This window comes from Myotis davidii, unplaced genomic scaffold (assembly GCF_000327345.1).
Source record: "Myotis davidii unplaced genomic scaffold, ASM32734v1 scaffold888, whole genome shotgun sequence".
Classification (NCBI taxonomy): domain Eukaryota; kingdom Metazoa; phylum Chordata; class Mammalia; order Chiroptera; family Vespertilionidae; genus Myotis; species Myotis davidii.
In genome coordinates, this window is record NW_006298624.1 from 215,677 (window position 1) to 231,205 (window position 15,529).

General features: G+C 40.3%; 1 protein-coding gene across 4 annotated transcripts in view; it reads left to right on the forward strand.

Moving 5' to 3' along the window:
* Window positions 1-15,529, forward strand: part of LRCH1 (leucine-rich repeats and calponin homology (CH) domain containing 1) — a 259,641-nt gene that overhangs the window by 182,957 nt on the left and 61,155 nt on the right. For all 4 annotated transcript variants that reach the window (XM_006774186.2, XM_006774188.2, XM_006774187.2 and 1 more), the window contains exons 5-8: window positions 5,930-6,066; window positions 6,821-6,948; window positions 8,513-8,576; window positions 11,890-11,995. In XM_006774186.2, coding sequence (XP_006774249.1) covers window positions 5,930-6,066; window positions 6,821-6,948; window positions 8,513-8,576; window positions 11,890-11,995 — 435 coding nt within the window. The remainder of the gene's footprint in view (window positions 1-5,929; window positions 6,067-6,820; window positions 6,949-8,512; window positions 8,577-11,889; window positions 11,996-15,529) is intronic.

The window sequence follows — 15,529 nt, forward strand, 5'->3', positions numbered from 1 at the left end:
GGCTGCACCTAGGGATTGGGCCTGCCCTCTGCCACCCGGGAGCAGGCCTAAGCCAGCAGGTCGTTATCTCCTGAGGGGTCCCAGACTGGGAGAGGGCACAGGCTGGGCTGAGGGATCCCCCTCTCCCCTGAGTGCACAAATTTTTGTGCACCAGGCCTCTAGTCTACACTAATAAAAGAGAAACATGCAAATTGGTGTCATTCTGCTACGCCCACCAGCCAATCAGATGAGTATGCAAATTAACTCAACAAAGATGGTGGTTAATTTGCATATGCAGGCAGAGCAAAGACTGAAGACGACTGAAGATGGTGGCCGCCAGGAGCTGGAGCTAGAAGGAGGCTTGGATTGCTCCCGGCGCCGGAGGAAGCCAAGCTTCCCACAAGCCCTGGCCTCTGCTCAAGGAGGGGCTGGGGGCCTGAGTCCCCAGAGGGGCGTAGCCAGCCTGAAAACTGGCCCTCAGCCCCTCACCCAGGCTGGCCACACCCCCATGGGGTGAGGGTCCTCACTGGGTGGCTTGGCTAGCCTGCAAACAGCCATCAGCCCCTCATACAAGGCTGGCCAGGCTCCCCAGTGGGGACCCCCACCCTGAAGGGGCTGTGGCCAGCTTACAAACAGCCATCATCCTCTCAACTAGGCTGGCCAGGCACCCTAGTGGGGACCCCCACCCTGAAGGGGGTATGGCCAGCTGAAAACAGCCCTCAGCACCTCACCCAAGCTGGCCATGCCACCCCAGTGGGAACCCTCACCCCATGCAGGTGTGGCTGGCCTGCAAACCACCACAGGTCCCTTGCCCAAGGGAACCCACAACCCGATTAGGGGCACCCTTCAGGGCAAACCAGCCAGCCCCCAACCCGTGCACCAGCCTCTATACTAATAAAATTGTAATATGCTAATTAGACTGGGAGACCTTCCAGGAGACCTACCGGATGTTCTTCTGGACAAAGCCATGGTGGCTGGGCCGAGATAGTGGCGCTTAGAAGCCAAGAGGGGAGGGCAATTGTGGATGATCAGGCTGGTGGGGGGGCGCGCTACTGGGGGTGATAAGGCCAGTGGGGGTGGGCAGTTGGGGGTGAGCAGACCTGCAGGGGGGCAGTTGGGGATGAGCAGGCCAGTGGGGAGGAAAAGTGGGGGGTGAGCAGGCCAGCAGGGGGGACAGTTGGGGGTGAGCAGGCTGGCAGGCAGTGTGGTTAGGGACAATCAGGCAGGTGAGAGGTTAAGAGTCAGCAGTCCCAGATTGCGAGAGGGATGTCCGACTGCCAGTTTAGGCCTGATCCCTGTAAACTGGCAGATGGACATCCTTCAAGGGGTCCCAGATTGTAGAGGGTGCAGTCTGTGCTGAGGGACGCCCCCCACACACACACTCGTGCACAAATTTTGTGCACTGGGCCATGAGTATAATTTTTAAGCATATATAAGCTCTCATGTGAATCACTGAGAAATCATCACAAATCATTTAATTATTCTTTTCAAAAGGAAAAGTTAATTTTTTTAATGTTGCCTTATAATAGTATAGAAATGTGTGGAAAGTGCATCTACAAAATTAAGATTTTTATTTCTTCCACCACTACTTACTGTCTTACCTTAAAAGCATTCCTTTCCCTAAAAAGATCAGTTACAAATTTCTATATTTTCCATAATTATGTTTACTCAGGTTCAATATTTTAAAATCCACTCAAAGCTAAAACATCAGTGTACCGGAAAAGCATTAAATTTTTTTTTCTCTCCAAATATCAAGTTTCTTTTTGCTTCACTCTGGAGAACTCTGTTAACAAAAGAGCATTGATAATGCTTTCAGGCAGGGAACTTAAAGACCTTCCAGATTTACTTACTTGTTTTTCCTTCTTGAGAATCCCTCCTCATATGCTTTCAGTTTGAGGAGGGGAATGTTTGTGGCCTAATTATCCGTAACAGTTTTATGTCACGGCTGCAAAGAGGAGACTATGTTTTATTCTTCCTAGGGCCAGAACACACAGAGGATTAAAGTAACCGTTCATTGGCCCTCTTTTTTCTTTCTTTTTTTTATCTTTACTTGAGGATATTTTCCCATTGATTTTAGAGAGAGTAGGAGAGAGAGGGAAAGACATAGACATCAATGTGAGAGAAACACATTGATTGGTTGCCTCCTGCATGCACCCTGACCAGGGCCCAGGCCAGGGAGGAGCCCTCAACCGAGGTATGTGCACTTAACCAGAATTGAACTCAGGACCCTTTTGTCCACAGGCTGACACTCTATCCCCTGAGCCAAGCTGGCTAGGGCTTTTGTCCCTCTTTAAAAAAAAAAAAATCTTTGTATTAATTTTAGAGAGAGGGGGAAGGAGAGGGATAGAGAGAGAGAAACAGCAATCAGCTGCCTCCTGGACACCCTGACCAGGAATGGAACACGGTGACCTCTGGGTTCATAGGTTCATGCTCAACCACTGAGCATCCTGGCCGGGCTCATTGTCCCTCTTTAAAACAGACAGAAAAGTGAGATTCCTTTTCACCCCCCGACCCCCACTCTCTTTTTCAGCTGTTTGTTTTGACCTTTCCTGGGCTGGAGTTGTCATTTCTCCTCCAATTTCTTATTATGAAACTGTCAGGTTCTATTTTTCCTAAACTAAGATGGTCATTGCTATTCCTGCTTTATTTACTTGTAAGTGGCCTTCCCTTCCCTCCTGCTATGTCTTCCAGGAATTCAGCCCTCAGTTTTGCTTTAGAAAGTCTTCCTTTTAAGTGGCAAATAATTCCTGAAGATCCCAAGTCCAGTTTAAATTTGCCACTGTTGCCATGGCTGGTGTGGCTCTGTTGGTTGAGTGTCCTCCTTTGCACCAGGAGGTTGCCAGTTCGATTCCCAGTCAGGGCACAGGCCCAGGTTGTGGGCTCAATTCCTGGTAGGGGACTCTGTTTTTCCCTCTTTCTCCCTCCTCCTTCTCTCTCTAAAAAAATCAATAAACTATTCTTTAAAAAAAAAATTGCCACTCTTTTGTTAACCTAAGTTTCATGAGTAAAGTTAATCATCACAGAGGAGGATTAATATTACTAGAGGTTACAGCAAGCAGATACTCTTTTTATAAATAACCCCCCTAATTCTTAATGTTTTAGAAAAAAAATATGAAGTGAAAAAGGAGCTTACTTTCCCCTTTTTTTTCTTTTGACTTTCTGGATTCCAAACTGTTCCTCCCTCTCTTCTCCACCTCCTTCGGCAGAAAGCCCTTTCCTCAAGGCAATCACTAGCACTGTGTGTGCTGAGGCAAATAATTTATCCTGCTGTTGGCCTGGAGAGCTGGGTTTGAACAGTGAATTCAAGGCAATTTAAAGAGTACACTTCCTGAGTTCTCTAACCGAGCTGCCCATCTTGGACCTGAGTTTGAGACCTGCTGAGTTCCATGTTCTTCTGCCTTATTTTTAGCATTGCAGTCCCATGACTCCTTTCTTTAATATAAGGTAGTCACTAAGGCATGAAAGAAGGAAAGTTCTTTCAACCCAGAGGGAGTAGTATTCTGGAGAAGAGATACTGGTTGCTAGTGGCTCTTGGTGGAACTTGAAAGTTAGTATAGCTTAGAGAAGTGAAAACCCTGGAGCAATCTAGGTGGGGAGGAGGAATAGTGTTAATTCTTACTCCAGGGCACTGCCTTTGGTTCCTCTTCTATTTATAGTTTCTGCCCTTCCTCCTCTTTGGAATCCTTGAGTATTTGAAAGTACCATGTTTCAACCCTTACCAGGTTCCATAACAATGTGGCAAGGCTGTTTTGAAATGAACCCTCCAGAGCCTCTGACGCAGAGATCCTAGTGGTTTGTCCCATGCCACCTACATGTTTGGCCTGGCTCAGCCTCGTTGTTGTATGGAATATATTTGACTTGTTTCTTGCAGCTGCCAGTGTCGGTTGGAATGCTTGAAATTACTGAGTGTTTACTATGCTACTGGGTGGGTATTTTAAGCTAAATATAATATTCTGTCTTGTTTGTGGAGCTACAGAAGACTTTTTAAAAGCAGAATAAAGCCTGGCCATCGTGGCTCAGTGGTTGAGCATTGACCTATAAACCAGGAGGTTGAGGTTTGATTCCCAGTTGCAGGCTCAGTCCCCAGTTGGGGGTGTGCAGAAGGCAGCTGATAAGTGATTCTCTTTCATCATTGATGTTTCTGTCTCTCTTCTCCCTTCCTTTCTGAAATCAATAGAAATATGTTATATCTGTATCTATATCTATATATGTATTAAAAAAAGGAAGTAATATGCAAATGTGGTCAAGACTCCGTCACAGTCTTGACCAGCTCACGAGGAGGGGCCCAGCTCTCACTGAGCCTGAGAGGTCAACATAGAGGACATAGAGGGGCGCCTGCTCCGAACCTCCACACTGCGGCTGGGGGCAGGCTCCCAGCAGACATACACACACACACACACACACACACACACACACACACACACACACGGCACCTGCTTCAAGCCGCCGTGGCCAAACTGCGGCTTAGGTCCGGTCCACTCCCCATGGGGCCTAAGTCATCAGTAGGACATCCCCTGAAGGCTCCCAGACTGTGAGAGGGAGCAGGCTGGGCTGAGGGACCACACCCCTCCTCCCCCAGTGCACAAATTTCATGCACCAGGCCTTTTATTTATTTATTTTTTAAAAAAAGCAGAATAAAGCCCTATCTAATCAGGATTATAGGGTTCATTGCAAATTCTGAATTAGATAGAATTTATTTTTTAAAGTGGAGTTAAAAAAAATGAACATATTTTTTGTAACTAGTTCTGAGGTCATGCCAGCATTGATACATTAAACGGATAAGAATATTTTATATTTAGCATATTATTCATATGTTATCAAGTACTGTTGGCAGTGTCCAGAATGGCACCATGCGGGTTCAGACCGGACCTGGATTCAGCGACCTTGGTACTTGCATTCTGGCTAAGAAAGAATTCGAAGTTAAGACTCAAACCACAAGAGAATATTTATTTAGAAAATCACAGAGGTAGAAGAAGTAATTTGTAGAAGAAATGGGATAATGAAACTAGTTATGGAGGTAAAGGAAGGGCCTTGGAGTTTAAAAGTGAGAAAGGTAACATGTCTGTGGGGAGGGGTAAAGGGAGAGGAAGGGGAAAGGTGCAGGCATGCTCCCAGGAGGAAGAGCAACCCTTAGGTTCTCCATGCTAAGGGATTTAAGGGTGGAGATTTTTAGGTGATGTCCCAGGGGATGATCTCAATAGGATATTCAGCAGCTTTCCAGGTGTGTCCTTTCAGGGTTAGGATTTCCACTGATTGATTGGTGGCCTGGGGGTCATTATCCAACTCAGCTGGTCCTGAAGTCTGCCATGGGGTTGCTTGTCTAGTTTTGTTACTTATCTGGGCCTGGAGCTGAAATGCAACTGAAATCTAGATGTTATCTCTACAGAGGGAAGGTCAGGGGTTCTAAACCACATGACAAGTCCTATGCTAAGGGAGGAAAGGTCACCCTGGGGGCAAGGTCCCACCCTACAATTGTCCATTGCTAAGCATGGGGGTGTGGGGGGAGGATTTGCACACTGGTGACCTTCTCTACCTGGCCCATCATTCTTGCTCTGCTCATGTCTAACTGCCTACCATAGTACTGCTTGAAAACATTTTGAAGTTAAAACATATTCTGTGTGGTGTGACTTATGTGATTGTTTTGCTGGGAGGATAAAAGCATTTTAAACAATAAATATTGTAAATATCACATATTTTCAGCTCTTCTCAGAACTAACAACAATTCAAATGTATTGGACTCCCCATGAAAGGTTTCCCCTCCCCTTTGCTAAAATATTATATCTATGCAAATATTATATATTCCTAATGAACAACTTGCTTTTGATTGTGCTAAATGACATTTCTACAAGCAGAAAATAAATTTCTGAATGTTTGACCATTTAATCTTGTTGCTTTTCTGAGTTTTGTTTTTTTCTTTTTCTTCTTTTTTCTCTTTTTTCTGTTCCTTTAGAACTAGTAGATCTTCCCTTGGTAAAGTTTGACTTTTCCTGCAATAAAGTGCTCGTGATTCCCATTTGTTTTAGAGAGATGAAGCAGCTGCAAGTATTACTACTTGAAAATAACCCTTTGCAGTCTCCTCCAGCACAGGTGAGGGGTCTGGGAAAGATATGTGGGATATGCTATCAATGTGCTCAGGCAACTCTTGCCAGAGCCAGTTTGTTAATATTCTGCTGATTTAATGTTGCATTAGACATGATCATAAGCAGTTACAGTCTCTAAAAATATGAAACCTTGGGTGCATCTGACTACAATAAGTTGTCTTCTCTACGCCAAGTTCATTTGCCAGCATTGGGCTCACTATTCTGATTGCCGCAATCCAGAATTATGTTTGATTATTTTATTATTTGTACATATATTTGAAACTTTTTCATGGAGTAAAAAATTAATATCGTCCTTATTTTAATGTTAGCTGGAAAATGGAGTTTAAGTATTTTAAAATATAATTATTGGTTATTTAGAGACAAGATTCAAGTTCAAATGTTAAGCTGTGAGAAAAAAAAATGAAATATATATGCTTCCAGAATTGAAATTTTTTCAGGTCAGTTAGCTGACTTCTATATTTTTCATATATTTATACTTAAACACATTTATGTTAGGATTTTGTATTTTAGTTTTAAAAAAGACTGTACATTGCTTGAGTATGATTTTCTATTCAAAGTGGAATTTGGAGAAAATTACTGCCTAAATTTTTATATGTTTTGTAGAGGTCAAATTTGGTGTGCATTGTTGAAGTGTTTCTTAGAATGAAAAGGCAAAATTTATAATATGGGGAGTCAGATATCTAGTGTTTATACTTTGTTTTGCCATTAAAAATAGATAAATATTATTAATTTTTCCATAGATTTGCACAAAGGGCAAAGTGCACATATTCAAGTATCTGAGCATACAAGCCTGTCAGATTAAAGCAACTGACTCTCTTTATCTTCACACGATGGAGAAGCCACAATTACACCAGCATGTGGAAGACAGGTGAGTGTGACTGCCCTGGCTCAAAGCCCCTTTTAGAATTTTTCTAAGGCCAAGGTATTCCAGGTAACTAAATTAAACAAATTTTTTTTTTGCTTCACTCAACCGATGCAGATTTATAACTTAGAGTTTCAGAAACTTTTGGAATAGGAAAGAGAAAATTGATGTTATTGATAACATTTTGGCATTTCTCGAGTCTTGTATACTCTCTCCTGATCAAAAATCAGTCCTTCTTGAGTGCTGTGTGTATGTGCACACGTGTGTGTGTGTGTGTGTGTGTGTGTGTGTGTGTGTGTGTATGGTACATGATATATGATATATGATCTATATTATAAAAACCCGGTGGCCCTAACACCATAATGACCAAAGACAGGTCAGCAGGACGCTGAGTGCATGGGTGGGCGGGAACTTGACTCTGGCTGGCCCATGGTGCTGTGAGGTCTGGGGTCCCAGGCCTCGCTCGATTTCCCATGGGTCTGGGTCTCACGAGATTTCACATGTGGGGTCACTAGTCTATAATATAAACATAGGGTCCCGGCCAGTGTGGCTCAGTTGGTTGAGTGATGTCCTGTGAATTAAAAGATCACCAGTTCGATTCCCCATCAGGACACAAGCCCAAATTATGGGTTGGACCCCTGTGCAGGAGGCAACTGATCAATGCTTCTCTCTTATATGGATGTTATCTTTCTCTCCTGTCCTCTCTCTTTAAAAATCAATCAAAACATATTAAAATAAATAAACGTAAGTATCTTTTGCTTATCAATTAAAACAACAATATTAAGCCTTTTTAAAATTATTATTTTTTAATATGCCTCTGGAACATTGTTAAGAAAAACTGCAGGTTTTATTTTTCTTAATTGTCTTTTTAGAATGCAGAATGCATAGTTTGCCATTTCCTATTTAGAATGGAAGTGTTAGAATCCTTTCACATGTCTTTGGCCTTTTGTTGGCATAAATCAGGCCTTGAATTTTTGGAGAATGAAATTCCCACACTGAACATTTATAAAACACAGGTTGTTTTTGAGAATTCTTCACTGCAGGAATCTTTCCTTAACTTTTTATTAAAAAAGAGAACTAGGGACTTAAAATCTTAGACTACCCTAGTGGAACTTTTATATACTGCTTAAAATATGTATTCCTTATTTTTTAAAACATGCCATCAAATTTAGTTACTGGATTAAAGTTTACAGAATTATTCAAGATTACCAACATTTCAAAACATAAGATGTAAAAGCAATTAGGGTTTTTTTTTTCTTTTTTTATATGCTAGAATCAGTAAAATAAGAAAATTGTTAACTGTTTCAAAAAAAATTACTTGATTAAAATGTAAATCCATGAAACACTGAACACAAAGAATTTATTTTGTGCTCCATTTAGACAGTATAAGTATCTGGTTTTCATTAGGCCCTTGTCTTAACATCCTTTAATACAGAACTGATTTGTGCTGCCTTGTCGTAATAATGATTTGTATAGCAAACTCATTATTTGAATATAAATTGTCATATCTTGTGAACTTTGTGATTTTAATTTTTTTATATGAATTCAATATTGATGGCATCTATCTCAGCAAGAAGGATTCTGACTCAGGCGTTGGAAGTGATAATGGAGATAAGCGATTATCGGCCACAGAGGTAAATTTCGTGATCTATTCCTGATTTTTTTTTCTTTCCTTGCTTCTAGATAGATCTGCTACACTTATTGAACTCCTTTCTGGTAAAAAGGCATTAACCCTCTGCATAGGAATATATGATAATGTTTGTGAAAGCAATTTGAAGTCCTCCAAGTATTATATAAATATTAGCTATTTCTAAATCTTTAATATTTTGCAAATGTCTCAGGAGTAGGATTCCTATCTCCTTCCCCTCCCCCCACACACATTTTCTTGAATGCTTAATAAATATTATGAAATGACTAAGTGATGTGCAAGTATCCATGAGGCATTTTTGATAAATTATTGTTTTTAAATGACAGAGCAATTTAGGAAAACATTGTTATATGCATGCATAAATGTTCAGGAATCAAATGTACATTGCATTTTAGAAAATGCTTTTATGAATAGCCATAGCTTTTATAGTAGTATTTGTTTCCTGGAACTCTTTTTAGATCATTGGGTAAAAAGTTTAATTATTTGTAAACTAAGGAGGCCTCTCACACTAGAGCTTCCTCAAGTGGTAGTAAAATAGCTTATTTAGCACAATTATTATCTCATTCATAGTCTGTTGGATTTCCCCAAATCTTTCACTAGCATACCATTAAATGGGGCTTCTTGACCTGGGGAGGTAGAAGGGCTAGGTGGAGTAAGCATGATGTAGCATCAGATCTTCCCTTGGTGAGGGAACTTCCTGAGTTTCTGTGGTTGTAGAGTTTGAGACATTATAATCCTCTTTGAAGATATAATTAATAGGCAATTACCCCATCTAAGGAATCTATGTTTTTATTATATGTGGTGTGACTCTAGGAAAAATGCCCATTTCCTGTTCTTGTCAGACCTTTGAGTGTAATGTATAGCTAAGGTATTTTAATTTATTTTTAAAAATGCTTTATAAAGCAGTGTTTTTAAAAAACTAGGACACTTAGAATATTTCAAAAGGAAGAAGAATTAGGAGGCAGAAAAAAGGCTATGTTAATAAAAGAAAAATGACTATCGTGGAGCCACGTTAATAGTTTACTATGGTTCCCTGGGGGAGAAAATACTCAACACATTGCTTTATAAGTTGTATTTAATTCAACCCCTTTAGCTTTATTAAAATTCCTAAGTCTCCTGAAATGCCCCATTGTTATAGAAATTACTCAGCCTAAGCTTATTTCTAATAAATTAAAATAGACTCTGCTTTATCCTTACCTGCCTTCTAAAGATAATTAAGTTCATTAATGAAACATTGCACAAAGAACTTCATTATCCTTCTGTTCTCACTTACTATAAGTAGGATGGCAATATCATTCTAAAAGAGGAAGTCAGGAGTTTATTCTCTCCTTTTTAACTAGATGTATATCTTTGGAATTTTGCTGAGTTTTTTGATGGGAGGAGGGTGGAAGGAAGAAGGATTATAGAGAAGATTATATTCAATAGAATAAGAAGCACAATTCTCACATGGTAGCCTCATTACCTGAGGATACCTCCAACAAAATTTTGTTTTTTAGAATGCTAAAAGTACTGAATTATTGTAGTCTTCTGTTTTCACTTTGTTTGGCAATATTTTACCATATATGGTCAGGTGATCTTGCTCCCCATTTATATCTCATTGTGGGGTTCAAGGATCACACCTGGTTCCCTTTATTGCTATTGCCATTATCTGATTGCTTTAGCATTTGTCAGTAAAAAGTTAAAAACACATTTTTCTCACGATAAACAAGCCAAAAAATTGGGATCTCATTGAATGTCAGTTTAATGAAGGAAATGCACATTTATTTTCTGCTAGTTTCTACACAATTTGTGTACATGTCCAAAAGTAAATGAACATTGTACTCTGAAAGTCATAGCCTCAGAAATTTAGGAGCAAACCAAAATCAGCTGAAGTGAGGTTCCTGGTCCTTGTGATTTGGAAAACTTCACTAAGTAATAACACTGAGGTAGAGACATCTATACTAATAAAAGCCTAGGTGGCCCTCACGCTTTCGTGCAACACCCTCATGTCATCACAAGATGGCCACCCCCACATCATCACAAGATGGCTGCCCCATGTCATCACAAGATGGCCATCAGAAGATGGCCGGCAGAGGAGGGCAGTTATGGGTGAACGGGCCAGCAGTGGAGAGCAGTTGGGGGCGATCAGGCTGGCAGGGGAGGGCAGTTGGGGGTGACCAGGCTGGCAAGGGAGGACAATTGGGGGCCATCAGGCTGGCAGAGGAGGGCAGTTGGGGGCGATTGGGCCATCAGGGGAACAGGCGCCAATCAGGCCTGCAGGGGAGCAGTTAGGCAGGTATCAGGCTAGTAGGCAGAAGCGGTTAGGGGCAATCAGGCAGGTGAGTGGTTAGGAGTCAGCAGTCCCAGATTGTGAGAGGGATGTCCTACTGCTGTTTTAGGCCCTATCCCGGCAGTCAGACATCCCCCAAGGGGTCCCAGATTGGACAGGGTGCAGGCTGGGCTGAGGGACCGGGCCTCTAGTAGGAAGATAAATGTGGCTCCATATTTTATTTGTAATAGAATCAGACATTTTCTGAGTAAACTTCATCAACTGGTATGGGAAACAATACTCTCACAGAAAACTTACTCCAATTACCAAATTGCAGTGTTACTCCAAAAATTGCACAAAATCATTTAGCACTTTTATATGTTTAATGTAGCAGCCTCATCCTAAAATAGGGAAATAAACTGAAATTTAATTTATAAAGCACGTAAAGTGCAGTGTAAATAAATGAGATATTGTCACAGAGGTTGACTGTCTGCTTTCTATGACGAGCCATATGAAATCTTAATGGAGTTTTGGTAAATTAGTGTTGTCAGAGTTCACAGTAATGTCACTGTTAAAATGGTTGATATGATGTAGGACTCCTGTGGTGACATATTTGCAAGTATTCCTTTGTTCTGTCAGGTGTTGCACAGTCCTTCTTAGTACCCTGACTATGGCTCTTAGGTTAGCAAATATCGCCAGGCACCTGGTCAAATTTCAGCTCAAAACATGTACAGAGAAGTATATGAGTGTTAGCTCAATAAATTTGACACAGTGAACCATATTACCAGCTCCCAGTTCAAGAAACGGGACTTTACCAGGACCCCAAAAAGCCCCACTCATGTGCCCACCCACTCACCCAAGAGCAGCCACTATCCCGACTTCAATACCATGCATTAGTTTTGCCTGTTTTTAAACTTATGTAAATGAATTGTCCTTTGTATCTGGTGTCTTTTACTCAATATTAAAAACACTTTTGTTTTTTTTAACCATATAGCATTCTCTTAATCTACATAACACTTCTTGAATGAAGCAGTGCCTTGTTTCTTTCTAGCCTTCTGATGAAGACACTGTTAGCCTTAATGTTCCAATGTCAAATATCATGGAAGAAGAACAGATCATCAAGGAGGACTCATGCCATCACCTTAGTCCCATAAAAGGTCTGAGAATGAAAGACGGGGAGAAAGTGCTTGTTTTTTAAAGTTTAAAATGCTGTGTTTACAATATGCACACACATGGCAATAATAATAGTTAACTTTTATTGCACATTTCCTATGCACCAGGTAATGTGCTAATCTGTGAAGATGATCTCATTGAAACTTCAAAACTCTAAAGTGGATACTCGTAATTATCTCAATTTCATAGAGAAAACTGAGGCTCAGAGAGTTTAATGTGCCATTGGTCATGCAGCTAGTAAATAGTGAAGCTGTTCTCATTCTGAAGATTTATATGGATTCTTTAAATTCATTATTTGAAAGAAAATAAATGTAGATATATTACTTAGGATAACTCTATTGTAATACATAAAATCCCCAAATCTCATTGGTTTAAAACAATCCAAATTAAGTTCAAATAGGAGTTGTGATTGACAGGCAACTGTCCTCCAAGTGGTGATTCAAGAACCCAAGCTTCTTTCATGCTGAGATTTCACTCTCTTTAACATAAGACTTCCAAAGTTTCTGAATCCTTCTGTTTCAAAACAGAAGGGGGAGCACATGGAGATTTGCTCATAGGAAGTTTTTATGGACTGGGCCTGGTGGGAGCATCCAGGACTTACACCCTAGTCTTGGTTGTGTGGCCACAGCTAACTACACGTGACGGTTGGAGATGTAGTTGAGTTGTATCCCCCAGCTTGACTTTGGACAAGTTAATGGACCTTAATTTTCTCACCTGTAAGTGATTAGATGATTAGATTAGGTAATCTTTAACTGCTTCTATAGCTTTAAAATTCTATGGTCCTTTGATAATATCAAATGATGTCCTGCATACTTTCAAAATACTAGTAATATATTTCATATCTTACTAGTGTGTTTCACACAGTGAACCATATTACCAGCTCCCAGTTCAAGAAACAGGACTTTACCAGGACCCCAGAAAGCCCCACTCATGAAGCCCTCGTTTGATTATGGCAGTATTTAGGCTGCTCCTGTTTATTCAGTGATTTTTAAAGAAAACTAAAATTAGTGTTTACTAATTTGTGACAGAGACTATTTCATGATGTATGACTAGTATAGAATTAAATTAATATGCAGATTATTTAGCTAATAGTTTGAATATGCTTTCTTTAGTGAGGGGTGAGCCATTTAAACTTACTCAAACCTTAATGTTTGCTTTCACTTTTTACATTTAGGTTTTTAAGTGAGGACTTAAGTTTAGCATTTATTGATCTGAGATAATGATTGGAACCATATATTGTCCAAAACTATAACTGTAAACTTTATGCAAAAATATAACTGCCACTTCATTGATTTAGATAAGTTTTATTACATTATGCAGTATAGCAGGTAGTGTTTCAGGCAAATTTAAAAATATATATATATAATTTGTTGGCAGTGAGTTTTTCTCATCTGTTGTAGAAGTGAGTATTCTGCTGGCCAGGAGTCCTTCATGGTGGTCTTACCTGGTCCTTTTTAGTCTTCAGATCAGAGAGAAAACATTGGTGCTCCTTTTGCCTCCCCTTCACCCTCTGGATTGCAGAGTGGAACACAGCCTAGTTGGATGTGCTCTGAGAGTGCTTTCCTCCCTATGTGGTCCTTGCCATAGTCACATATTTTGTTGTTAGGATGTTAGGTTCTTGTTTTAGTTTATTCCCACACTCTTCCTTGAGATTGTTTGCTACTTAAGGACCATGAGTCAGGTTTGACTAGCTTTTAAATTCCTACAATGTTTAGCATACCTGACATTTAGTAGTTGCTCAGTAAGTATTTGATGAATTTTGAATTTGAAATATTTACTCATCACACATGACTTAGAACACAAAAGCTCTCTTATACTTTCTTTTCTTTGTTCCTTAAAAACATAAGCATGCCTGGCCAGCGTTGCTCAGTGGTTGAGCATCAACCTATGAACTAGGCAGTCAGGGTTCGATTCCCAGTCAGCACATCCCAGGGTTGGGGTCTCGATCCCCAATGAGGGGCATGCAAGAGGCAGCCAATCAATAATTCTCTCTCATCATTGATGTTTCTCTCTCTCTCTCCCTCTCCCTTCCTCTCTTAAATCAATAAAAATCTATTTAAAAAAATAGAAAAAAGAAAAACGTAAGATGTGAGCAGAACAGATTTTTGTGGATGACCTGCTGCTCTCCCACACTGCCAGCATTATTAGAATAAATACTTATATATGATTTTTTTAAAAGCCTAAGATGGAATTTGACTTTTACAAAAATAAATCATTATGTTGAAAATATTACAAGTCCCCCCCCCCCCCCCATTTACTCCCTCTAACCCTCCGCCATCCCAGGCCTTCACAACCCTATTGTCTATGTCCATGGGTTATGCATATATGCATACAAGGTCTTTGGTTGATTACCCCCCACACAACCACATGCTCTGCCTTCCTGCCCAGAATCCACACTCTGTTCCATGCTTCCATGTCTCTGGATCCACTCCATTCATCAGTTTATGTTGTGTCATGTATCCCTCACATGAGTTAGATCATGTAATACTTGTCTTTCTCTGACTGACTTATTTCACTTAGCATGATACTCTCCAGGTCCCTCCATGCTGTCTCAAAGGGTAAGAGATTCTTCTTTTTACTGCTGCATAGAATTCCATGGTATAAATGTACCACAGCTTTTTTATCCACTCATCTACTGATGGGCACTTGGGCTGTTTCCAGATCTTAGCTATTATAAATTTTGATGCTATGAACATAGGAGTGCATGCATTCTTTCTGATTGATGTTTCAGGTTTCTTAGGATATATTCTTAGAAGTGGGATCACTGGGTCAAATGGCAGTTCCATATTTAATTTTTTGCGGAAGCTACATACTGTTTTCCATAATGGCTGCACTAGTCTGCATTCCTACCAGCAATGTACCAGGGTTCCCTTTTCTCCACATCCTCGCCAGCACTTGTCATTAGTTGATTTGTCAATGGTAGCCATTCTGACAGGTGTGAAGTGATACCTCATTATTGTTTTAATTTGCATCTCTTTGATGATCAATGACTTTGAGCATGTTTTCATGTCTCTTGGCCATCTGTATGTCCACTTTGGAGAGTGTCTATTCAGGTCTTGGCCATTTTTTAATTGAATTATTTGTCTTCCTTTTGCTAAGTTGTATGACTTCCTTATATATTTTGGATATTAACCCTTTATCAGATGTATCATTGCCAAATATGTTTTCCCATACAGTGTGCTCCCTTTTTGTTTTGTTGATGGTTTATTTTGCTGAGCAGTAGCTTTTTATTTTGATGTAGTCCCATTTGTTTATTTTTTCCTTAGTTTCCTTTGCCCCAGGACATAAATCCATAAACATATTGCAATGAGAGATGTCTGAGATTTTGCTGCCTATGGTTTCTTCTAGCAGTGTTATGGTTTCACCACTTACATTTAAGTCTTTTATCAATTTTGAGGATATTCTTATGTATGGTGTAAGTTGGTGGTCTAGTTTCATTTTTTTTTTTTGCATGTGTCTGTCCAGTTTACCCAACACCATTTGTTGAAGAGGCTGTCTTTACTCACTTGTATGTTTTT